Below are 17,790 nucleotides of genomic sequence, written 5' to 3' on the forward strand. Positions count from 1 at the left end.
AAATGAACTGAAAATATGCAGATTATCTCAACTTGATAGGAAATTAATGGATCAGATCTATCAAAGGAGCTGGTTAATAAAGACTACATTCTGGTAAGAGAATTACCAGTTTAAAAAAAATACAGTAGATCTATATAGTATTTATATGGGAACATTACTTAGCCTTGTACTTAAGAGAAAAAAATTGCTGATCAATATATACAGCCTGATCAATTCAAAAATCAAAAATATGTAATCCATATCCATAAAAAAGCTCTATTTCAGGCTTAAGAGAATCACAAATTCAAGCTCAATGAGGGCAACTGACTGACTTAAAGAGGCCTTGCTTCAAAAGAAAAAGAAAAAGGGGGCTGGCAGGCATGAGTAGATCAGTGCAAAGACCCTAGATGTAATCTCTATTACCATAAAAATGCTATCTCTATACATCATAAAAAGGAATCTCCATATACTTTATGCAAGTATATGTATGCATTAATGTATTATATATTTTTAAACAAAGGCCAGCCAAAAATTAATAAAATGGTAAGATATGCAAAAGGGTCTGGAATGACACACTCTACATGATTTAGTTGTTACCACCAAAGAGTAAGAGAAATATTGAAACAAAATAAACTTAGCCTAAACCAGCCTCTGTACTGATCAGTGAGTTTACACCAAAGTGGCCTCTGGAAACTACAATCTGCTTGATACACAAGCAGGCAGTAATATGCAATGTATTAATTATCGAAACTGTCCAACTACTCGGCTTTGAAACTGTCTCACTGCTATTTCTCAATAAAATAAAAAAAAACTTGTGAATATAATTTGATATACAGCCATTGATTAATGACGGTATTTTCTTTCATGTAAAACATACCTAAGCTAAAATCAGTTTCTATAAGCTGTGAAGGCAAAAAGAAACTTCTGATATATTTCAATTATAACTTAATATATTAATTTTATTTTGTTAATGATCTATTTCTATTCTAGTATTTTCTCGATATCTCATGTGTATTTCCTATTCTCTTTTTTAAATGATCTAGCTAAAGACCATTTCATAGACCTAATAAATTTTGACATGTGCAAAAAAATAAACCAACCCTTATAAGCAGGTAACCAAATCTCAATAATACAAGCTGAACCTCCAGCTAATTAGAGGATTAAAAGTGCCAAAATATGACCTTCTAAGGTGAATGCCATCTGTGGTTAATAAGGTTGTTTCTGTATGTCACTTCCTTATTTCTGTAAATACAATCTGCATATGCAGTGGCATTAGGTACTCTAAACATGTTGAGCTTAGAATGTTGCTTAGTTACAGGAGCATTTTCTTGCTCAGGTAAAAGAAATATTGTTAAATTTGTCAGTTTGTCTTCAAACAAGAAAAGGGCTGATTGGGGCCAGGGAGATGGCTCAGTAGAATAAGTGCTTGCCTAGCAAGCGCAAGGCCCTGAGTTCAATCCCCAGTTCCGCCAAAAAAAAAGAGAAAAGGCTGATTTTATGCATGCATACATACATACACAAAAATATACACAAATTCACACACATATTAATTTTGTAGTTTAAAGAAATTAAAGTGGAATAGCAGAGGCAAAAAATGCCATGAGAAAGTAGGGGATCCACAATGATTGTGGGTAGTTACTACAATGCTCTTAGACTTTCAATTAGTTAAGTAGAAAAAATAAATTAGCATATAAATTATTAAGCCAAAATTGATATAATGCTTTGTGCCCTATGAAGGATACAATTCTTGAAACATTGAATAATTTATAAAAATTTATTATATCTAAAACCATGAAGGAGACCTTATTAAGAAAGCCGAAATTATTATTCAGGTAACATTTTCTGTATGTAACACAATAAATCTAGAAATCAAAGATAAAAGAGAACAAATAAAAGTAGCATTTGAAATAAAGGTAAATACTACTATAAAGAAAACAGTTAAAATTTAAAATACACCTGTGTCAAAGAGGAAGTACAAAGTATTAATTGCAGATTGAAATAATCAAGATTAGCATAATTCTATCTTAGAAAACAGAATGTAATCAGAATTATTCTAAGAAGAAAATGTGTGTATCTGAAGTTCTATTATGAAGGCACAAATAATTAGAAGAGACTAAACAGTCAATTTAGAAAGATAGGAAAAAGCAAAATAAGTCTTCAAAAAGTAATAAAGGAATAAATATAATGGCTTTTTAAAACAGGGAAGAAAGTTAATATATTTACTTCCATGAGCTGGTTCTTTAAGATGTATAATACTGAGGATGAGATACACAGGACTGAAAAAATTCGAAGAAAAACAGAGCATGTAAGTGTATTCATATATGGTGGTTTGTATGTACATGTCCCCGCAATCTCTCATGCACTTTATTATGGGGATTTTTGGAGGTAGCTGAATGTAAAGTTTGTGACTGATTCATGATCCAATGCTTGGATTAAGGGTGCTGGGATTAAGATTGGGCGATTGTTGAATCAGTCCACTGATTCATTGACATGGCCCTAATCCTCGGAGACTGTACACAGTATTGGGGACAGAAAGAGGCTGATTTCCTCTTTCTTTTGCTGTTTTCCACACTCATGATTTATTGCCCCTCTGTCATGTGCCACCCTACCTTGGATCCAGATAATTATGAACTAAAACCTCTACAAACTGTGTGAATAAAGCTTTTCCCCCTTAACTTTGGGTATCAGATATTTTGTCTCAGCAACAAGTAAATAAGAAAACATACATAGGAGAAACATAACACATCACATATGTCATAAATGAGAAAATAAATTATTACAAGGGGAGTGTAGGGAAAATAGCAGAGTGGTAAGTAACAACAACTCAACCTCCCCAAGACTCAAAATCTAGACACTGGAAAATAACAACTTGGAGAATAAAAGAAGGTAGGAGGTGGATCCTTGAGATCCAGGAAGGATCTGACAGGAAAATAGGAGCTTACAGAGAATTTGAAAAGGCACAGCACAATGCTAAAAAGAAGCAACTATACTGTCTCCCCTAGCTCCTGGCTCCTGGCTTGAGAGAAAAAAAAGATGAAATTTATAGACACAAAGTAAAAGCAGGGGACTATAAAGGTCTTCAGGGTGAAGCACAGCCATGGAATAGACCGGTGGAACAGACCAGTGGATGCTGCAACAGTGGTGAGTGACTCCACTCCAAGTGTCTGGAAAGTGGCTGGACATCATTCCAATGAGGAGATTAAGTGAATCTAGGACTCAGAGTAACCATTTGTAGGCTTCATTTCAGGGCTCCCTATGTTACGCTCCTACAGTGAGGGAAAGACACTGAAGACAGCCAGAGTCAGGGAACTGCTATCATGCTGACAAGAGACCACCAGAGGTACTTAAGCTAAAGAACTGAGGGCCAAGCCCCAGGGCCAGATGCCAGGCTCAGTATAAACCACTCTGGATTTGAAAGTCCATTGGTACCCTTGACCTAGTCCTACTCGCTCCTGGTGACTGCAAATAACATAAATTTGGGATGTGACTTCTTATCTACCAATCTGAACAAAGATGTATCTTGAATTGGATACTGCCCCCAAATTATAGATCCTAGAAAAAAAAACACATTCAAAACCTCAGAGAAGGACCAGGGAAATAGCTCAGTGGCATAAGTACCTGCCTGGCAAACACAAGATCTTGAGTTTGAGGTACAAAATAATCAGAGAATTTTTTTTGTTGGTTTGTTTGGTTGGTTAGTTGGTTTGCTTGGATTTTGTTTGCTTTTGTATTTTTTTTTTACTGTGCTCATTGTTTTTTGTCCTTCTGTTATGTATTGTCCTTTCTTCTTTTCTTCTTCCTTTGCTCCTATCATCTTCACCAGTTTCCTGTTGCTTGGAAAATCTTCCTTTGTCCTTCTATCTTGCTTCTTATCACTTTTTCTAACTTCTTTTAATTTTCTCTTGCTCTTCAATTTACTTTTTCTTCTTTTAATTACTTTTCTTCATTTTATTTCTCTAAAAATTTTTTGCTCATTTTTTACTTATCTATTTTGCACCAATTTTTTTTTATCTTACTTTACTGTTTTAGTTAACTTTCTTGTTGCTGAAATAAAATACACAAGACCCAAAGATCAAAAAGGAAAAGTTTATTTCATAGTTCATCGAGGTTTCAGTCTATAGTCAGCTTGTTCCAAGGCAGAGTAGCATAGCAGAGGGGCATCACAGAGGAGAAACATTTCATGACATTCAGAAGGCAGCAAAACAGCTAAGTATCAAAGCAGAAGCAGCAGAAGCAGACAACCTGCATTCCTGCCTTTTAGGTGGTGCCACTCACACCCAGGATGGGTCTTCCCATTATACACATACAGAGATATGCTAAACCAATCAGTGGATTAATATAGTAATCACAGCTCCTTAATCCCAGAATCCTTCAATTTAATCCCAGCATCACATCCTAGATCCAGCCACCTCCAAAACTCCCACCCATGAGTGTATGAGGCTTTAGAAGGACATCTAGACACAAGCCATGACATTTACTTAATTCTATAAACATTATTCTTCTCCCCAATAAGATCCTTTGTACCATTCCTCTCTTCATCTTTCTCACATATGGTTTAAAAGCTTTAGGGCCGGGGAGATGGCTCAGTGGAATAAGTGCTTCACTGGCAAGCACAAGGGCCTGAGTTCAATCCCTGGTTCCACAAAAAAAAAAAGGCTTTCCTCTTGCATTTCTCCCATTCTCAAATCCTCTATTTTTAACAGCATAACCATAAAGCTTTGTTAATCTTGACAGTTAAGTCTGCAAAATCACTTTTCAATTCTTTTCTACAATTAGAAGATATACAGATGCTGCATTTAGTATTCATTAGCTGTTGAGTCAGTACCTGGGTAGTCCTAACATTTACAGTATAATTAAAGATCACTTCTTTAGGATTAAATGATGGTACATAATTGGTTATTATGGTACATTAACATCTATTTTATCTTGGATTATACTATGGTAGCTGACTCACTTGATACTAATAGGATCACTATTTCTTTTTAAGTCAACACTCAGATTATCCTTGTGACATCAACAATGCTAGCATTCATACCAAGAGAATTTGGATCTGGCAATAACTACACTGCATCCTCTGCTCCCAAATTAACCAAAGTGGTCAAATCTTGGGGCTGTAGCAAAGGATTATAATTAGCCAACCCAAATTATATCACTGAAAGCAACTAAGGAGGTCTCCATACTAGCAAAAAGTCTTTAAAATATAAGCAAAAGAAGACTATAAAAGAGGGAGAAAGAAAAATAAAAGAACGATACAACTAAATGATGCTGAGAGAACTAGACAGCCACATGCAGAATGGGCCAAAGCCCTATCTTTCTCCAGTAACAAAAAACAACTCAAAACAGATTAGTCTTAAATATAAAGCCTAAACTTATGGAACTACTGGAAGAAAGAAGCGCTTCAAGACACTGAAATAGGCAGAGGTTTTTCTTAACAAGACCCCAAAACCACAATGAAATAAAAGGAAAAATAGACAAATGAGCTTATAGTAGTCCCTTGCTATTTCGTAGTTTGACTTTTGCAGACTGTTTCATGGGTTTTCAAAAATTATTAACATAAATGATCATGGATTTTTTGCTATGTCATGAGATTTTGGCAGTAATGTACAGTAGTGTACATGTATTTACATGCATAGTATCTATGGTCTTAATGATCTTTGCCTAAAAAATTTAAATATATAAAAATATATTTAAAGTGTTAATTCTAACATATTAAAATATTAAATCAAAAGAAAATACACTTTTTACAGTATGTGTCTTTAGCAGATGAATACATACTGTATCAGACAGTATGCCTATCTTGTTAAAATTATGTAAGTTTACGAGTTTAGAAAATGGTTAAGAACATTAGAAGTGTTATGTGGGAACGGTTTATAAGAGTGTGAAAAGGATTTATATAGCCTTAAAATATATATAAATAAAAAAATAAAAAATGAATATATATATATATAAATACTAAAATAAATATAACATTGCTACTATGCTGAGTTTCACTTATCATGGGGGTGCTGGAACATCACCCCCATGGTAAGTGAGGGACCACTGTACACTGAACTAAATACTTTCTGCTCTACAAATTAAACAATGAATGGAATGAAGATACAATCTACAGAATGGAAGAAAATTATCTGCAAACTATACATCTAACAAGAGGTTGGGATCCATAATACATAAGAAACTTCACAAACTCAATAGCAAAATAAAAAACAAAACAAGTTTATAAAATGGATAGCTGATGTAAATAAACATTTCTCAAATGAAGACACATGAATGGCCGACAGGTATATGAGAATGCTCAACATCACTATTCATCACAGAAGGGAAAATCAAAACCACAATGACATACCACCTCATACCAAAAATAATGGGTATTATGAAAATAAAAATAAATTTTGGTGAGAATGTGGGGAAAAGGAACCCTTTTTACACTATTGTTGAGAATGTAAATTATTAGAACAGCCATTATGGAGAGTAATATGGAATTTCCTCAAAGTTAGAAATGTAAGTACCCTACAATCCAACAATTCCGTTTGTGCATATATCAAAAAGAAATGAAATTTGTAAGTTGAAGAGATATCTGCACTCCCATGTTCACTGTAGCAGTATTCACAATAGCTAAGAAATGAAAATAATCTAAGTATCCATCAACCAAAAAACAGATACAGAAAATGTGTTATATGTACATCATGGAATACTATTTGGTTATAAAAAGAATGAAATCCTGTCATTTGTAGCAACAAGGATAAAACTAGAAATCATTATGGAAAATGAAATAAGGCACAGAAAGACAAGTACTAATAATCTCATTCCTATGAGAAATCTAAAAAAAAATCTGATTTCATAGAAATTCAGAGTCAAATAGCAGTTACCAGAGACTGTGGAGGAGGGACAGGGAAATGTTGATCAATACGTACCAAGTTACAGTTGGATAGGAGAAAGAAGTTCTGGTATGCTTTTGAATAACAGGGTAACTGTAGGTAATAATAATGTACTATATATTGCAAAAAACTAGAAAAAGTTTTGAAAATTTTCACTAAAGAAATAAATAATTGAGGATATAAATATACTTAACAAAATTATGTACATTGATAAATATATACATTATATTTGCAAACTATGGATCAAATATATACATTGATAAATAACATGATAATCATTTAATACATAATTTTATGTTTTTATTTATCAACTAAAAATAACCTTTAAAAAGAAATGAATCATTAATAACTCCAACAACTTAAATGAATCTCAAGGGAACCACAATAAGTGGTGAAAGTCAATCTCAAAATAGTATGTCCTAGCCAGGCATGGATAATGCATACCTATAATCTCACCACTCATATGCCTGAGGCAGGAGGATTGACACAAGTTTGAGGCCAGCCTGCACTATAAACTGATACCTCATCTCAAAAGAAAATATTCTGTGTGACTCAATTTACATTTATGAAGTAATTAAAGTATAGAAATAGAGGACACATTAGTTGTCAAGGACAGAATGGTAAGAGGAAAGTGTTGTAGCTATAAATATGTTGTATTTAGGTATTCTTATGATAGTGGAACAGTTCTGCACCTTAACTGTGATGATGATTACAAAGGTTACACATGTATTAAAATATATATTATCATATATTAGAATTGCTTACACAATTTTATAGAATATGTATGCTTGGGCCACATCCCCACAATTCTAATTAAATCTAGGATGGGACTTGAGTATCTGTGATTTTGAGGTACACCTCTGGTGAATAAACGTTACCTAAAGATGGGAGGGCTAATATAGCGCAGATATTAAGTGTTTGAAATTGTATAATCACAGGTAGTTTCTTATTCTGCTATAATAAATATACTTTCAAACAATGTAAAAATAATAAAAATACTTTTAAAAATCCAAACTAATTCTAATGGCAGTCAACCAAAGATACCTGCCATCCCTGTACAATACTAAGGATTAACTGCAAAGCCTTCACACTGAGCTTGAAACATTAAAGTTGGCCAGGATGACCTCAAACTTGTGATCCTCCTGCCTCAGCCTCTTAGGTGAGATTACAGGTGTGTCCTACCACACATGACTATGATTAGAAATCTGGGCTGGTCAGATAGCTCAGTGGATTAAAAAACCTGCTTAGTCAGACCCAGGGACTGGGGTTCGATCCCAACATGCTGTGCCAGCCCTAACCCAGGGGTACACTGAGATGATAACTGAGACTGGGCATGGTGGTGTATGCCTGTAATCCCAGGTTTGGGAGGGTGAAAACAGGATTACTACAAATCTGATCTGAGTAGTGAGACCTTGTAGACCCCCTACTAAATATATTTAAAAAGAAACCTTTGGATTCTATTTCACTTATATAATATTTACCCAATTTTTGCTCTTTTTTTTGTATTTTTAGGGAAAAGACTACAGGGTGTTCAGGGTCTCACTACTAGATTGGACTCATAGTGATCTGCCTGTTTACAGCTTCCCAAGAGCTGGGATTACAGGCATGTGCCACCACACCCAGTCTCAATTGCCATCTCAGCGCACCCCTTGGGGCAGGGCTGGCACAGCAGGCCCAGGGATTGAACCCACAGCCCCTGTGCGTGCTTTCAGGCACTCTAATCCACTGAGCTACTTCGCTGGCCCCTCCAACTTTTGCTCTTAACCCATTTCCATTTTCTATATTTTTTATAAGATGACAGATGTGTTCACACTTTATTGATGTCCAACTATACTGTATCATTTTTCCCTTATCTGCTACCCCAAAGTGAGCCCAAACCTTTCTTCTGCTGCTTAACAAAGCATATATAACTGTACTAGTAGTACCTTTTCTTCTCAATTATACAGTAACATGACTGGCATATGCTAGCTATGCTTTCTGTTTCCTCACAAATTCCATAGCAATTCATTTAATTCTCGTTAAGCAAAGATTTATTGATTCCCTGTTACATGCTGGGTACAATTCTGGGTTCTCTTTCCCTAGTATAAAATAATTAATCATAACAGAATTCCCTTGTCTCTATCCCTGGACAAACACCTGCCTGCATGTCTGTTATACTGCCTTTCCTATTACCTAATCCAGCCAATCTTGATAGACCTTATCACTGACTCCATTGCAAATCTTTACAGATTGGACTAGTGATTTATAAGACTTTGAAAATAGAACTAATAGACCTTTTGTGGAAAAGGTCTCTCCTTCCACTGGCTTCTCACAATATTCTATTAATAACACTCTTAGAGTACTTCATATATTCTGTGTATTAATATTTACTTGTCTGTATGTCTTAGTTTGTCCCATAAATTATACACTCCTTAAGAGAAAGAACCATGTTCTTTCCAGCTTTGTAGATCCAGTAAATATTTTTCATGCTTTTGCTGGTGGCTCTGAATAACTAACCAAGACAATAGTAGTTCCTGAAAGCACAGTTGTCAATCTTACCTGTACTTCCACCATCCAGTCCACAAGAATGGCCCTCATGTCACTGGTGATCTCAGTCTGCCTTTCCATGTATTTTTGAAGTATGAACTTTTCCTAGCATCAATGAGAAATAAATGTTAATAAACTCTTTGTGTAGCTCAAAATTGTAACTTAACAATTAACTTCTCCTCCATATTCTAGCTTATTATTTTCAAGTGGTATAAGAAAAGCAAATCCATATTAATATGCTGAGCTCTAAAAGGCTCAAGTCAACAACTTCTGACATTGCCAGTCCTATGAATAACCCACTACTATTATGAACTACTGGACTATATTGGATTATTTTGCTGAATTCATGCACCTACAATATTTAAATAGCAATGGAATACCCATCTCTGACAAAACTAAACAAAAAAGGTGATATAAATGAAGGACCATTTTGTATCTGTACATACAAAATGGTTAGGATAGATATACAGCTACTTACTCTTAATTCAATGAGAAGAAATTTGTATTAATAGTGTTTGGACAGGATATCATGTCTGCATCTTGTACTCTGAATAACTACTACAAAGGCAACAATATGCAATGTATTAATTATTGTAACTGTCCTACTAACCTGTTTTGAAACTGTCTCATTGCTATTTGTTTCTCAATAAAATTTTAAAAGGGACCAATCAAAATACCCATTTATGGACAAGTTCGGTTTATCTTTGGGAAAGTGGCTACACACAATATACAAGTATCAGAGTTAATACTAAGGAATCCAGGGGACTGGGAGTAGAAGCGTACCTATTGCTATAGATGAATGTTTCTGTCTCTTCTTTACACTTCAGCCTAACATGTAATACCTTGATATGAAAAGCAGTTCTTTCAAGTATACACAGTACCCTTGGGGATCTTAACAAATATCAGATTCTGATTCAGACAACAAAGCTGTCTTTATTTTCTCTAAGGCACAGATAGTCTCCAACATACAATGGTTGACTTAACAGGCTTTCAACTTCATAATGGTATGAAAGGAATATACATTCAATAGACACTATACCAAAGACTGATAAAAATTCTACTTGGTACATAATCTTGGTGTTGTCCATTTTATTGAGACAAAAGAAAAACTGGAATGATGAATATTGGTGGCAAAAAGATAGGAAAATTTCAAAGGAAAAAAAATTACAAGGTTAGAGAGCTGAAATGATGGATATGATCTTACACAGTACCAAAAATTCATAAAAAAGGAAATATCTAAGAGCAGCCACTCAGAAGCAAATTACTTGACCATCTCTGTATCTGAGACTGTCTCCACAGTACATAGAGGCGCAGGGAATGTGATCTTCAAGATAATCAGATTTTAGTCTGTAAGCTAGTTGTAGAGATATATTAGTTGTGTGACACTAGGCAGCTTCTTCTGTATTTAAAAGGGAGATGATAACGTCTATCATTGTGAAACTACTGGGAGAATTAAGCAAGGTAATGTCTGTAAATCCCTTAATACAATATCCAACTGAAAACAAGGTACCAGTAGATGTTAGTTAATATTTCTTTCACCATCATTATCTTCCTTTCCAACTTGCACGCTAAAGAATGGAATGATGAGGAAATGAGAATTATATGAATTACTACCCTTCCCCAGCTACCTACACACCTCTCTGTCTTTTAAGTAACTAAATACGTCCTTGGCATATGCTGGGTTGAAAGATGAATCACGGTGGTATTTGTCAATATCTTCCAGTGTGGTCATCTGCATGGAAACCACCAAAAAAGACATATTAGAAGAGAGTCCAAGGAAGCTCATACACATTAAGAAAGATGCTTTCCTCAACCACTGTTTCCTTATTCTAAGATTCCTCAAAACTCATGTATCCATAACGATCCAGAGTACCTCTTGGCCCTGGAATGCCTCACACTACACAATGATCCAGAAATATATAGTATATGCCTGCTCAATCCTAGAAACAAGGAGCCCTTTTAGGGGTAAGCTCAACTCTCTAAGAAAGACATTCTTGTTTTATTATTTTAGTTAGGCCACCTTCCTTGTTAGGTTCCCTGTTATGTCTCAATGCTTTGATCTAAGCCCAATATCTTGGTAGCCTTTTTCTCCCTTCTATACATTTATTCTTGTTATTTTGACTATAAGAGGGATATTTGTCTGCCTGCTTGCTAAATTTCATTCCTTTATTCTTTTAATTTACAATTTAGGACCACATTCCTTGGAAAATGCCCATGTGAATTCATCCCATCTTTGACTGAAATTCATGTGATGTTGAGTGAAATTACTAAAATAATTTCTTAACCACTACTGGAAATTCTAAGTATACAGTGTAATATTCCAGACCCTTGTGGATACAAATACTTCCTGATTGGGTAGGTATATCACTGTATCAATCAGAAAGTCAACATATTCTGTAAGACCATCTTGATACAAGAAAAATGCCAATGAGCCTGCAAAATTTATCCTATACTGCAGATAACCTTAGCATATAAAACACGGAAGAGATTATTCTGCATTACCTACCATTAAATAAAAACAGTAAACCCAAACACTATCCCCGTCTTGCTAAGGGGATATTACTACATATAGCTTAATTGCTTAAGAAGACAAAAACAAATCTCTGGGTCTAGGGCTATAGCTCTGTGGTAGACTGCCTTGCATATGTAAGCCCTGGGGTTCCATCCAAGGTGCCAAAAAACTTTGCTAGCAGCTTCCTCTTGGACAACAACAAAAAAAATTTCATCTAATTTAAGAAAAAAAAGATATGAATACCTCCTGTGTTCTTCCAAGTAAGAAAGCCATTTGGGAACCAAGTTCACTTGTACTGGACTCTCCCACACTGGACATATTGGCAGCATTGAACTTGCTTGTTTTGGATTCAACATCATTGCTAGACACACGTGCACTGTCCTCAAGGATCAAAAATGCTTCTGGAAAAAGATCTTCCTTCTCAGTAGGATTCTCTTCTAAAATTAATGGCTCTTGAAAAGACAACTCATTTCCAGTGGTAGATTTCTCATCCAAGGCTAATGGCTCCTCAGAAATGACTTTATCATCTAAGTCAGACTTCTCCTGAAAGGCTAATGGCTCATTGTGGATAGCCTCCTCCTCACTGCTGGGCTTCTCCTCCAAGGCCAAAGGCTCCTCTAGAACAGCTTTCATCTTAGGGCTGTGCTTCTCCTGCAAGGCCAATGGTTCTTTCAGTATAGCTTCTGATTTAAGGCCAGCTTTCTCCTGTAAGGCCAGAGGCTCTGTGAAGATAGTTCCTTCCTCAATTGTAGGGTTCTTCTGCAAATTCAAACATTCCTGGAAGATGGGCTCCTTCTCAATACCAAGCTTTTTTTGAATGGTCACAAGTTTCTCAAAGTAAGCCTCTATGTCAATGGTATGCTCCTTACGAACATCCTCCTTTTGAGTGCTGAGCTTCTTCTGTATGGCCAAGGTGTTCCTGAAGAGAGGCTTCTTATTGCACACAAACTTCAGTGGATCTTCAATTAGGAACCTTTCATTATCAGTGATGTTCTCATGCAAAGCCAATTGCTCCTTTGAAAGCAGTGCCTGCCCCTGAGCAGTGGGCATGTTCTTCATAGGTAATTGCCTTTCTGTGATGGTTGCTTTCTTATCAGAGGGCTTTTCCCTCAAAACTGAGGGCTCACCGAGACAGGACTCTTCTGTCTTCGTGCTCTTCTCATGAAAAACCAATGCCTTCTTTAAAGAATCCTTTTTGGAATAAGTCTCCTCTTGCAAGACCTCAGTCTTCTGGAAATGGGGCTCACTGTCATCAGTAGGCTCTTCAGGGGAAAACAGCTCTGGAGAGTAAAAAAACTCATCAGGCACATCCTGCTCCTCCAAAGTCACCTGTTCTTTACTACAAGATTCTTCTTTAGTGGTGGTCTTCTCCTGCAAGGGTACTGGCTCTCTTGAAAGTGACACCTCTTGAAGAGCAGTATGCTTCTCTTTCAATGCAGATTGCTCCTGGAAGAGGAACACCTCTTTAGTTGATGTCTTCTTTTCAATAGGCGACAGCTTCTTACCGAGTGACTGCTCTTCAGAAGTAGTCTTCCCATGAGTTGTTTCCTTCTTCTTCAAAGATGATGGTGTTTTGGTAGGGACTGCTTTCTTAGTTGTACACTTTTTTTTAAATAATACTCGCTTCTTAAGGGAGGAATTCTTCTCTTTATCAAGTATATCCTGCCAGTCTGAAAGATCTATCCAGCGGAGCATTGTTTCAGTGGTGCACTTTTTCACCTTTAAAGACGTGTTTTCTTCTTTAGAGGACAGTGGCTTCTTAATGGGTGACTTCGTTTCAGAGGTCACTGTCTGCAATACTAATGGCTTTTTCAAATGAGACACTATCTCTTGAGTAGCATGCTGTTTCTCCTTTAAAGGCAAATGTTTCTTGCTTAGGGTAACCTTCTCAGTGTTATACTGCTTTTGAAGAGGCAACGACTCCTGAAAAAGAGACTGCTTCTCAGTAGGAGATTTTTGCAGGGCCACAGGCTTCTTCAAAATGGACACTTCTTCCTCTTCCAATGAAGATGAATCTTGGGAAAGGGAATCCTCATTGGTAGACTTTTCAAAGGACAATGGCTCTTTAGTAAGTGAATTCTCTCTACAGGGGTCTGTTTTTAGTGGTAGAGGCTGGTAGTGAGAGAGCCTCTTCTGAATTTTCTGCTTCTTTTTTGAAGGTAATGGCTTCTTCACGTAGCTTGCCCCCATGGTAATATGCTGTTTCTTATAGGTATCAAAGCTAGCTTCACTGTTGATATTCTCTTGTAGTGTCCAAGATGTCTTCCAGAGGTCCACCTCTGCTTCACTGCTATGTTTCTCTTGTGATGAAGATGGCTCTTGGCAGAATTCAGTGATAGGGTCTCTTTTAAAAGACAATGGCTTTGCATTGAGTGACTTCTGAGAGATATCCTCCTGCACATCCAATGGCTTTTTTAATTGGGATGTAATCTCACACATATTGTATTTTCTCCCATGAGAAGGGTTTATCTTCCCTTGAAATACACATTTCTGCTTTCCAAAAACCGGGCTTTTGGTGAGTGTTGACTCCTTGGTGACAAGCTTCTGCTTAGAAATCAGTAACTCCTTAAAAAGGAAATCATCTTCTAAGTCAGTCTTCTCCTGCAAGGGCAATGATTTCCTTAAGACAGGGTTCTCTTGCTTAGTAGTATGTTTTTCTTTCAATGCAAATGGCTCCCAGGAAAGGGACTCTTCACTAGCAGTAGACTTTTTCATTAAGACTGATGGCTCCTTAGTAACTAACTCCTCTTCAGAGGTGATCTTCTGCAGTATCACTGGCTTTTTCATGTTGGAGATCTTTTCCACAGTGGTATGCTTACTATTTAAGGGTAACTGATTCTTAGAGGAGGATGACTCCTCAGTTTTAGGCTTCTTTCTTAAATTCATCAGATCCATAGAGAAGGAACCCTCTTCAACATCGCTGTCCTGCGAGGTCACCAATTCTTCAGAGAAAGATTGTTTCCCCTGATATGTATACATCTTGTTTAAGGATGTCTTCTTGTTGATAACTCTCTCCTTGGGATTATGCTTCCTCTGAAAAGTGACTGGCTCTGTAATAAAATCATCATCATCACTCTCCTCCTGCAAGGATGGTGACTTTTCCAATAAGGATGCTTCCTCAGGATTTGAGCACTTCTTTAATGACTTCTTTATGATGGTTTTCTCTTCCATACTAGGTTCTCCTTTTAAAATTATGGGCCTTTTGACAGAAGATATCTCCGCAACAATGGGTGTTTGGGAGTTGGAAGATACATCCGGAAGGAATGGTTTTTCCAAAATATCTGGTGCTGAGGGAGTAGAAGTTACAACTGGTACAAGGTGCAACCTATATCTGTAAAGGAAACAAGATTTGGGTAAGAAAAAGTATTTTTGCCCAGAGCTTCCTGCTACCTTGCACCAGTGGGACCTGCCCGTCCAAGCCCAGGCGCAGCGTGGGTGAGACCCTCTTCCATCCCCTTGGGAGCCCCCAACCATGCTACAGTACCCCACCCCCAACCCGCCTGCCAAATGAGAATTTCTGCCGCATTCTGAGGACCCCCAGATCCAGTCCTAGCGCAGGCCCCAGTGAGTGCGTGGGAGAGCGTCCGGCTACCCTGTGCCAGCGGGACCTGCCAGTTCAAGCCAAGGCACAGCATAGGTGAGACCCTCTTCCACCCCCTTGGGACCCCACCATACTCCGCAGCATCCCACCCCCACCTCGGCTGCCTAGTGAGAATTTCTGCCACGTTCTGGAGACCCCCAGATCCATTCGTGGCCCAGGCTCGGTGAGTGTGTGGGAGAGCTTCCTCCACCTGCTACTCCACCTTGTTGTCTCCAGACTCAGCTCAGGCCTGGCATACAGGCCTGGGGTGAAACCCTGCAGCTGTAATCCCTGCAGGGAGAGTAGGGAAAAAGCCACCCAGCTAATCCAGGACAAGAACATCTTGCCAGAGGCGCACAACAGGTTCATCTCCAAGAGTAGCAGCAGGAAGGAGCTGAGCACAGCAGTCAGACCCAAGCCAGGCACAGCTGGATAAATCCAAACTTTGCAGATCTGCACCTGAATTTCAGTAGGTGCTAAGGTTATAACCACACCAAAGCTCTACAACAAAGGTCAGAAGACAGTGCTACACAAAATGACAATGAGAAGGAGCAAAATGCAATCTCAGAACCCAAGCCCACCCATAACAAGTGGAGAGGACACTAACACAGAACAAACTGGGAATCACACAGCTGAAAGCAATGAATCAATGGCTTCTGAAATAAAGAAACAACTACAGAAAGGTATAGAGGAACTTAGATTGGAAATGAATAAAAGAAATCTCTGAATTAATAGCATCTGCTGTAAAGAATCAAATTTAGAAACATATGGAGGAAGCCCAATGCCCACACAGAACAAGTACAGAGGATACTAGCTCAGCTCAAATGTATGAATTAATACCATCGAAAGTAACTAAGCAACAGCATAAAGTTATAGAGGAACTCAGAGCAGAATTCTTTTGTGGAATAAAAAAAGAATTATCTGAACACATAGCATCTGAAGTGAAGAATCTACTACAGAAACATAGGGAGGAAACACAATCTGAAATAAAAAAATGCAGTAAAAGATTAATAACTGCTTCTAAAGAAGACATTGAAAAAAAAATAGAAGAGATTAGAAAAATGGCAGATTCCTTGAATGAGCAATACAGGAAAGAAATAGATCACATGAAGAAGTGTCAAAGAGATGTAGAGTAACTTAAAATCTCAATCACAAGCTTGCAAAACTGTGTGAGTAAAAGTGAAGACAGAGTTTCAGATCTTGAAGACACTGATACAGCTAGTGAAAAGGTAAGAAAAGATCTATTAAAAACAACTAGGATGCAGGAAAAAATAATTCATCACTTGCAAGACGATGCAAAGATGAACAAAGTGAGACTAATAGGTATCAATGAGAAAGAAGGAGTAAATACAAAGGACATTAAAAATATGGGCAGAAGTAATAGCAGAAAACTTCCCAAATATGAGGAAACAATCTGACATCCAGGTAACCAAAGTATACAGAATGCCAAGTAAGCAAAACCCAATTAAAAACACACCGAGACATATAATAGTCAAGATTCCAGATTCAGCTCAAGAATAATATACGGAAAGCTGCTAGACAAAAGAAGCAGATAACATTCAAGGAAAACCCAACAGAATTACGGTCAACTTCTCTTCACAAACCATGAAGGCAAGAAGAGCATGGAGCAGAGTACTTCAAGTCCTCCATTAAAACAAATTCCAGCCCAGACTACTATATCCTGCAAAACTCTCTTTCAACTTTGACGGAGAAGTGAAATACTTTCATGACAAAGAACAACTAAAGAATTTCATGATGACAAAGCTAAGCCTACACAGACTACTGAAAGATGTTTTAGACAGGGACCAAAATGATCAGAACTCCACAAATGAGATCAGAAGCAACCAAAAGAAAATAGGGCAAACAATTAAACACAGGAGAAAAAAGGAGCAAACGACAACAGGCAAATAACATGTCAATCATAAGTAAATACATTTCAGTGTAAATGGACTCAATTCACTAATTAAGAGAAACAGACAGGCACAGTGGATTATGAAACAAAATCCAACAATATGCTGTACACAAGAAACACATTTAACTCATAAAGACATTCATAGGCTGAAAGTCAAAGGACTTTACTACAATACTACAATACTACATGCCCCAGCACCTCAGAGAAAAGCAGGGATAGCAATCCTACTCTCACACAGTCTCAACTTCAAACCAAGAACAATCAAGTGAAATAGAAGGCCACTATATATTGGTTAGGGGAAAAATTCAATAGGAAGAGGTAACACTCATAAATATGTATGCACCAAACACGGGAGCACCCAACTATATAAAGCAAATCTTAATGGACATGAAAAGTCTAATATCCA

General features: G+C 37.1%; 1 protein-coding gene across 1 annotated transcript in view; it reads right to left on the minus strand.

The window, feature by feature from the left end:
* Ccnb3 (cyclin B3) overlaps positions 1 to 17,790 on the minus strand; it is a 75,239-nt gene that overhangs the window by 20,525 nt on the left and 36,924 nt on the right. Inside the window, exons 4-7 of the mRNA XM_004646291.1 lie at positions 14,176 to 15,223; positions 12,136 to 13,887; positions 11,017 to 11,112; positions 9,393 to 9,485 (exon numbers count right to left, since the gene is read on the minus strand). Of these exons, the coding sequence (XP_004646348.1) occupies positions 9,393 to 9,485; positions 11,017 to 11,112; positions 12,136 to 13,887; positions 14,176 to 15,223 (2,989 nt within the window). The remainder of the gene's footprint in view (positions 1 to 9,392; positions 9,486 to 11,016; positions 11,113 to 12,135; positions 13,888 to 14,175; positions 15,224 to 17,790) is intronic.

Source organism: Octodon degus, unplaced genomic scaffold (assembly GCF_000260255.1).
Source record: "Octodon degus isolate 3935 unplaced genomic scaffold, OctDeg1.0 scaffold00263, whole genome shotgun sequence".
In the NCBI taxonomy this organism is placed as follows: domain Eukaryota; kingdom Metazoa; phylum Chordata; class Mammalia; order Rodentia; family Octodontidae; genus Octodon; species Octodon degus.